This window comes from Motacilla alba, chromosome 2 (genome assembly GCF_015832195.1).
Source record: "Motacilla alba alba isolate MOTALB_02 chromosome 2, Motacilla_alba_V1.0_pri, whole genome shotgun sequence".
NCBI lineage: Eukaryota > Metazoa > Chordata > Aves > Passeriformes > Motacillidae > Motacilla > Motacilla alba.
The window spans coordinates 131750273-131758806 of record NC_052017.1 but is presented as its reverse complement, the minus strand read 5'-3'; the positions used below and the strand labels follow the sequence as shown (position 1 = coordinate 131758806).

The 8534-nt window shown below is 46.7% G+C and overlaps 1 protein-coding gene across 1 annotated transcript; it reads right to left on the bottom strand.

Annotated features, from left to right (window-relative positions):
* Window positions 1-996: 996 nt before the first annotated feature.
* Window positions 997-7910, bottom strand: CTHRC1 (collagen triple helix repeat containing 1). Its single transcript, XM_038127317.1, has 4 exons — window positions 7311-7910; window positions 4087-4308; window positions 2438-2654; window positions 997-1294 (listed from the first exon to the last, which is right to left on the bottom strand). Exons 1-4 carry the CDS (start codon window positions 7449-7451, stop codon window positions 1152-1154), a joined length of 723 nt encoding a protein of 240 aa, XP_037983245.1. The 5' UTR covers window positions 7452-7910; the 3' UTR covers window positions 997-1151.
* Between the last annotated feature and the right edge of the window lie 624 nt (window positions 7911-8534).

Sequence of the window (8534 nt, the reverse complement as noted above, 5' to 3'; positions counted from 1 at the left end):
TTTAATGGGGTTTTTTTTCTTTTAATTTCTGGGAAGAATGGAGATTTTTGCATGTTGTACATGCTTTTCATGAGTTTTTTTTATTTCGTTAATGAAAAATTGGTTTTGTAATACAAACATGACTCTTGTTTCTCTTTAGAATGTGTACAATTTTAAAAATATTTGAGTATGCCACTTGCAGCATTTGGAAGAAAATACTTAAAACACTGAAGCTTATGGTCTCTTGGCATGATCGGTGTTGTCACTTGTCATGCAGCTGTGACATTATTGTTTCGCTTTACCAGTTCAATTTTGGAAAGCTTAGGCATTTCAACCTGTCTTCTGTCTGTATCTTCTGAACTGTTTAATATATCTAGCTTTTAACCAACACCAAAGTGATTCTGTATAACTGAAAGGCTAAATCCAGGAGAATTATTTTATTGGAGCAATGAAATTAAGTGTTGTAACTGTAAATTTATTTAGTCTCTGCATCTTAGTAGTGGAGACCAGTCCTAGATATTGCACTGAAATCCAGTTATTGAGAAGCAAGAGAGGGAAGAAGAGCTTAGACAGTCTGGTTTTGCTCAGTTATTCATAATGAGGTATTTAGCACTTACCACATTGTCTAGGTCACACTTAAGTCACCAGGAGTTCATTAAGACAAGACTGTAACAGCAGAGCATCCTATTCTGCAGTCAGGTTTACAGGAGTGCATTTAATGTATGTTTTCTGAAGGCTAAAGCCAACACCTGATTTTACTTTCTTAGAACTTTATCTATAAAGCCTTCTAAAAAAATCGTGTATCACAACACCATGTAAAATACCTTAAACAGATTAATGTTCAATAAACAAACCCAGATTTCTTTTTTGTAAAAGTTCTTATTTATTTGATACAAAAAGTTATGGTTAATTCTAAAAACAGTGGTGCTATTACATCAAAAAAAGAAATTTAAAATGTTAATGAACTTGGTTTTGATATTTGTATTCTAAAATGATTATTATAAAAAGCCTCTGCCATGTCCAAAAACAAGACAAAGACTACAGATGCAAGGCTTTGGTGCCTTTCAGTCCAGTACTTGCATCCAACTCTATTGAAATAAATTCTGAAAAAAATAGTACAAAATTTAAAAAATAACAACAACAAAAAAAGGTATTATAAAAAGGGAGGGAAGTTATTTTGGCAGTTCTTCGATGATGATTCGGGAGACTGAATTCCATCCAGTAGAAGCATCTCCCCGTGGATAATCTGAGCACGTCCCAACCCAGATGGCAATATCCACCAAGCCAGCGTTGATCCCTTCACACAGACCTTCCACTGGTTAAAGACAAAAATCAGGTTACCTCAGCAGACACAATCCCTTTGTGTTTCACAACTGAAAGTGGACTCAAGTGCCTAAGAACTGCTTGTTGCAAGCTTGTGCTATTTAGTTAAATGTAAAAAGGTTTTAGAATTTTAAAACTATTTCAGAAATAAAAACTATTATTTAGAGATGTGGCAACATCAGGTACAGGCATGCAGCGCCTCTGTGTGTGCTGCTGTTTGACACGCATTGCAGCACCTGAAGGAGAGCACCAGCCACAGGATGGCTAAATGGGAGGTATACCTGCTTTAAATACCCAGATTTACACGCTGGGAGCTGGAATATGGCTTCATACCCTTCCAGACATCTTTCTAGCAGCGATGGGAGGGGGTGGGGGCATAGCCCTGCCTGGTTTACAGCTCAGCTCTGTAAAGGTGATTGCCACCCCGTAAGCTTTTTCCACACATCAGTTACTGCTTCTGCCTGAAGTTGCACTCCTGATACCCACTAGCACCACTAGATGGGTAATGAGGACGAGTCAGCTCCACCCCTATGCTGAAACAATCCCGTAAGAGCTCTAGACTTTAGATTTCATGTACTCATGCAGTACAGAGAGGAAAATGAAAAAAAGGACACAGACTTTACATTCCTTTTTCTTAGTATCACATCCCTTTATGTTGAATGAATTAGCTAATTTGCCTCTGCTAAACAAATGCATAATTATTCTCAGATATTTCACTTTGGAGGTACTTTTGTGCCCCACCTGAAATCAGCGTAGAAATTGCAGGAGGAAAGTCTCATTTTTGCACAGATAATGTGCAAATACCAGTATTTTAAGCCAGGATGACACTGGCGACGTGGCAGTAAGGGTGTTTCTCCATGGGTTAATACAGCACAGACTCTCTGTAGCCATGTTGTAGCAGAGATCAGTAGACCTGCCTGGACAGAAATCTCTTCCATTTCTAAATCTCAGGATATAGGTACCACGAAAAGTACCACAGCAAGAAAGTACCTCTTAATAAATCATTATAATACTGTTACTTATCAATGGCCAACTCTGAGACGGCAGAGTAAGAGAATAAGTGTGAGTTGGCCACTCTCTGCGTTTGGTAAGCCCTGCTGCCTTCTGCTCCACCTCTGCTCTCCAGCATACGTACCTGAGGAAGTTCTGTGTATGTTAATAGTAGAGTTCAGCTCGGGGCTTCCTTGATCTAAGTATATGATGGCTTCAATGGGCAGTGGGCCAGCGCACTCGGCCCCGTTGAAGGTGAAGTACCAGCGCTGGCAGCAGGCGCTCCTGCACTTGAGCCGGAGCGAGCCGCTGAAGAGCACGCGGAGGGCGCTGTTGGAGCGCATCTTGGTAAAGGTGCATTCCTGGCAGGACACAAAGGTGCTTTGCTACAAACCTCTGCGTTTGAGCCCATTTATTTTCTATATATTTATATTTAGGACGCAGATTTAGGAATATATTTCTTTCAAAATGGTTTGGCTATTCTCTTTAGGCCCCCCAGGGGAAAAAAAAATACAGCCCGGGAAATCCCTTGTGGTGCAAAGATGCAGATCAGAACAGCACCTCATGGATGGTAAAGGAGAAACATTTTAAGGATTACAAAAACTCTTAACTTTATTTAGATAACATCTGCTGTTAAGTTGCTAGCCTAGTTTCCTTCTAGGATTTAGGTAAAGGGATATAAGCTTTCTGAAAGCTGCACTCAAGCCACGAAATCACACAATCATAAGGGTTGGAAGGGACCCCTGAAGATCATCTAGTCCAACCCCTAAGTCCTTGCACGACAAGACAGCACAGTTTCTGTCTCTGCTGACAGAAATCCCAGACTTAACGATTATCACAAGACTTCTGAGCAGTGTATACCCAATAAAGGCTACACAATTGAAAAATAAATACTTTCAGGTTTTTAAGTGGTTGTTAACTTGTCTTCAAAATGCTGGATATCATAGGGGAAAAAAAGGGAGAAAAAAAAGAAAAAGAAAAAAACAAGGACAAAAAAGAAAAAAAGGAAAATAAGACAAAAAAGATTTAATAAAAGAAAGAAAAAAGAAAAAAAGAAAAAAGAAAAAAATAAAAAAGGAAAAAATAAAAAAGGAAAAGAGAAAAAAATAAAAAAGAAAAAAAAAACTAAAGACAGTTCTGCAAGTACAAGGCGGGCAGTAAGAAAAGTCTACTGTAAAAGTTGATTCTCCCTCTAGCCACAGCGCAGCAGTTAAACTGCTATAATCACTCTGGGCTTTGCCTCACAGCTGGGATTGAGCAGGGATTTTTTCTAAGTTTTACACCCGGGGCTGCAGTGGAGGACAGACAGTGTCAGTCTGGGTGACCCTGGCAATTCTGCTCCTGAGCAATGCTGATCCTCTGCAGTAGCATTCTGCAACTGCAACCGAGTTTCAGTGAATAACCACTATGAAGCAAGAGTTATAAAGACAGGTACAATTAACAGATTAAAGATGTTCATCCCTTCTTAAGATTGAAATGGTGAAAACCTTGCCCTGTTTTGGGCAAGCTAGAGGTACTTTTTTGGTATTGTGACTTTCAGCCTTACAGTTGCAGACCTGGTCTACTGAAGGTACTCTTGCACCAGTTACAAAATTCTTCCAAAACCCTATTCCAGGAACGAAACAGGCACATAGCTGAAACACACTGAGAGCAATCCAAAGCAGCTAATCCTTTGAGAAGTTCACCCTCGCATGGAGAAAAAGGCCCCAGCAGGAAATCCGTGGGGCTGGTGCTGCCCAGCTGGCAGAGGCCGGCCTGGAGGCCGCTGTGGCTCGCGGTGCGGAGCCAGCTTACCGCGATCTTCCCGAGGTCGATGCCGTAATTCAGCGCGCTCCACGAACACTGCTTGAAGTTGGGGGTCCAGGACTCCTCGATGCTCTCGCGCATGCACTCGCCCTTCTCCCCCTTCAGCCCGTCCCTTCCTGGGATCCCAGGCGTCCCAGGGATCCCATTGGCTCCTGGGTTTCCATCCCGTCCAGGAACGCCGCTGGGGCCTTGCAAGCACATGCCATTATACTGGAAGACACAACAGATCTTGCTGCTTCCATCCCTCAACTCCGAGGCTAACCAAGGCAAACACAAACAAAACACACACCCCCTGTTGTGCCACAATGGGCTATTTCTGCATCCCCCAGAAAATGGCTCCACAGAAGGAAAAAAAAAAAAAAGGAAGAACAAATTTTCAAAGATAGGCAGTGCCAGCAGACTGTGCTGTAAAATGAGATGCCTTGTTTTAATGAAAAGATGCATAAATTCTAGAATACCTAGTCCAAGAATTAAAACCTGTTGGAAAACCTTACAAGAGTCAAAACATTTCAATACAGAAACAAAAAAGAAGTCACATGTTCATAGTTACTTTCTCTTAACCCACCATTGCTTGTAAAACTGTCTATGCTAATACACGTTCAGTATTTTTTTTTTTTAAGAAAATTTTCCATTTCATAAAGAGCAAAGGTTAATGCCACTTTCCTTCTGTCACTGCTCCTCTGGTGAGGAGGTGACAACCACATCATGATAATCAAGCCCCACAATTCAGACTCCTGTATGCACACAAATGGATGGTGATATGGATATGGGAAGCTGCACCCTGGAATAAAGCTGAACTCAGAAACCCTGTTTGTAACAGTGGGAAGGCACACGTGGGAGGAGGAGGGCACACTAACATCCTTCCTAACATCACAGTATTAGGAAAGGTCAAATGTTGCCCTCCCAAACTCCATGTTAACACACATTGCCTTCACACCTTCTGAGACCTGGGGCTGCCCACCTTGGAGAGTAGGTTTGTGAAGCCCAGAGCTCCTTCTCCCAGCAGTCTGAGTGCTGGGATGTGGGAGAAGCACTGAGCATGGGAATGCTGAGCAGGAACCTGCAGGGGCTGGCCATGGCTTTTACTTCATGTGCTCTGTCCTATCTGGTGACTGACTGTTTCCTCCAGTCTTCATCCCAAATCCTCACAGAGAGCTGTATTCTGCTCTTCCACTTTCTCACATTTATCTGTCTTCATCTAGCTTAAACCACCTAATCCCCACTGGCTTCAAAAAGAAACAGTGCTGCAGCTATTCCCCCTCACACCCTGTCTGCACTGCAGGAGCTGTAAACTGCAGCCCCCACCCTCTTTCCTTTGTCAGACTGGGGAATTTTCTTCACTGAAGCTGTGCCTTTCCACAGGCTCTGGTGCAAAAAACCAGCAGAGCCATCACAGGCTTAGCTGGACCCACACCAAAAGTAAAATCAGTGACTATATGGAGAGGTCTAGTGAGATGAGGGTTTGACTAATGGTTGCTAGCTTTCCCTTACTACCTTCACCAAAGAAAACCCTGCTGGCCAAAGGCAGTGGAAATATTGGAATATTTCCACAAAGAAAACCATGTTTTAGAAAACTGAGCTGAGAGAAGGCTGGTTGGCAAAGCACGCACCAACCCAGGAGAACAATGCTAGGACATTTCTATTTCACACAGCAACAGTTATCTGGTTTTGCTGTTGCTTTCCCACTGGACTCTATTTGAAACAGTGACTGGCTCTGGCTTTCGCATGTGGTTACTCACCACAGAAATCCTGCATGTGGAAATAGGCAAGAGCTGGGTCAGGCCAAACCTGTGGCCTATTGCCCCCCACCCCCAGAGACACCAGGAAGGGCTGGCCTGCCTTAACACGGGGCTGCCACCCACAGCCAGACAGGGAGAGCACCTCAGCCATGGCACATCCCAAAAAATAAATGGGCGCACAAGAATCACCTGGGCCTTGGGCTCCACTCCAACTAAAATTGTCTGTCTTGCCAAGTCAAGTCTTTTTCATGTTTTCTTAAGCTGGAAATGCATAAAACATACTTCAAACGTCCACTGAAGGCAGGATCCCCCCTAGGTCCTGCCTCCACTCTGTCCTGGCAGGGCTTCTGCTGAAGCAGTCTGTACAGCTGGGCTGTGCATGAGTCAGCTGCCATGCATTTACCCACACTTTGCTGCTCACTCTGCTGCACCCAAAAAGCACTGAACAATTTCAAAGAAATGAGAGACCCTGAAACACGGCTCAGAAAATGTTAGCTCACCCATGTGTACAGACTCCTTATTCTCAATGCAATTCAACTTCCACAATGAAAGTGAAAAGGCAGTGAAGTAGTGTGAAAGGGAAGGAGCTTTGCTAGCAGGGGTGCTTCCAGCACATCCCTTTAGGGGATCTCTCTGGAGATCATGGAAGAAATGGTCATACTGCTGATTTTCTATTGAAGGTGAACAGCAGTCCAGCAGCTCACAGAAATACCTTCACATCTGCTTTCTCCATTCCAAGGACTGGAACATTTCCCTCCTGTCATCTATCCCTGAGATGGGATAGTCCCAATGCATTCAAGTTTCTAGTAGCAATGGAATTGCAAACAATGGTGTGCAGTCCCTGCCGCCAAAGGAAATAATGCATTCATTTTCCAAGGAAAAGCACGCAGGTAGCTCGGGAAGCGCGCAGATAGTGTTCGGTAAGCACGCAGATAGTGTTCAGAGCATGCAGATAGTTTTTCTCACTACTATTTATCCACTAGCATTTTAGGAGCTAAACAGCAGTTAACTGCTGATGTTGGAAGGAACTAAGCAGCATTTGCTCCTCATGTTGGAAGGGCTCTGAGACTCCGGCGTTGCCCCTGCAGCGCAGAGCCAGCCCCCGGCACCGGGCACGGCGGGGAGCGCGGGCTCCGCCGACCCCGGCCGCCATCCCCGACCCCGGCCCGATGGGAAAGCGCTCAAACACACCCCGGGCCGCCGAAACCCTGCGGTTTGTGTCAAAGCCCACAAAGCCCCTTCCCCGCATGTTCCTGATTCAGCAGGGCAAGGGCGGAATTAACTGGACCGGGAGATGCCCAGCGGCGCGGGACCGGCGCTGCCCTGCCTGGAGTGGCCGCGAGGTTTTTCCCAAAGCCTCTGATCTATCGCTTTTTTCGTATCTTCGCAGGAACAAAGCGGCTGCGTGGCTCCTCCAGCCACCCCCGGCCCGCCCCGCTCCCGGCCCCCGGCCCCCGGCCCCGCCGCTCTCACCACGTCCACCACCTCCCGCTGGCGGAGCGCCTTCTGCTTCCCCTTGGGGCTCTCGGAGCCGCCGTGCGGCGGGGCCGCCGCCAGCAGCAGCGCCAGCAGCAGCAGCAGCGGGGCGGCGGCGGCGGCCGGGCCGCGGGGCATCGTGCGGGGCGGGGATGCGCCGGGGCCGGCGGCAGCAGGAGCCCGGGTCCCCGCTCTGGGCGGCAGCGCGGCGATAAATGAGCCTTTCAGAGCGCGCAGCCCGAGCTCCCTCCCCGGGGAGGCCGGGAATTTCCATCCTGTAACCGAGCGAGACGGCCAGGCAGAGCCACCCCCCCGCAGCCATTGGCACGGGGCCGGGGGCTCCCGCCCCCTCGGGCCGGCCCCGCCGAGCTTCCCCCGGGCCGCGCCGAGCCGAGCCGAGCCGAGCCGAGCCGGGCGGCGGCAGCGCTGCGGGGCCGTGCCCGGCTCTCCCGGAGCCCCTCCCGGCTCTCCTCCCGGCTCTCCCGGAGCCCCAGGCAGTTCCTTCCACGTCTTCAGGTGTTTGCTCGGCACTCGGTAGCTCCTTTCCGAAGGAGCTGTGTCTGCAAGAAACCGCCTAGAGCCACAGCGGGATCCTGATGCACCGCGAGGGGAAACTGTGATAAAGCGTCAGATTTCACTTTAACAGAAGTCAAGGTAAGGACGCAAAATCCTTCTGAACAATAGAGGATTTTGGACTTTTTCGAAAAACTTGGTATTGCCAGACAGAACATTGGCAATTTAGTATCAGAAAGAAAGTTTTTGGCTACCCCCTGTAAACCATCCCATAGTGCTTTCATTCGAAATCGTACTTTGCTTTTCATCATTCTAGAATTGAAAGCACTGTAAAATAAAGGATGTGATATGTCCTCAAGAATTCAAAATAGAAATAAAAAATGTTTGAGAGGTAAGTTCTGTCTACTGCAAACTTCGTGGTGTTTGTAGAGGTAGAGTTTCCAGAAGGGGGAGATAAGCTTTAACACATTTTTTTTCCTGAAGTATTTAACAAAACCACACATTTCTCCTGCAGGAAAGAATGCTACAAGAAGTTGAGTCATTCAAACAGGCTGCATGGAGCCACATTTTCATGTGGACTGAACCCCTTCATGTGGCCCTGCACTTCAAGCCACTGCTGCCTTTCTCCACTTTCCATGTCTGGGCCGGTGGAACAATAGCAGTGAAGTGAGAGCTACCCCACAGGTCAGTCACACTGCTGTCATCAAC

Coding starts and splice junctions, on each gene's coding strand:
- CTHRC1 (XM_038127317.1), bottom strand. CDS start 7,451: ATGCCCCGCGGCCCGGCCGCCGCCGCCGCCCCGCTGCTGCTGCTGCTG. Junction 4,309..7,310: donor AGCGGGAGGTGGTGGACGTG/GTGAGAGCGGCG, acceptor TGTGTCTTCCAG/TATAATGGCATGTGCTTGCA. Junction 1,295..2,437: donor CATACACAGAACTTCCTCAG/GTACGTATGCTG, acceptor GTCTTTAACCAG/TGGAAGGTCTGTGTGAAGGG.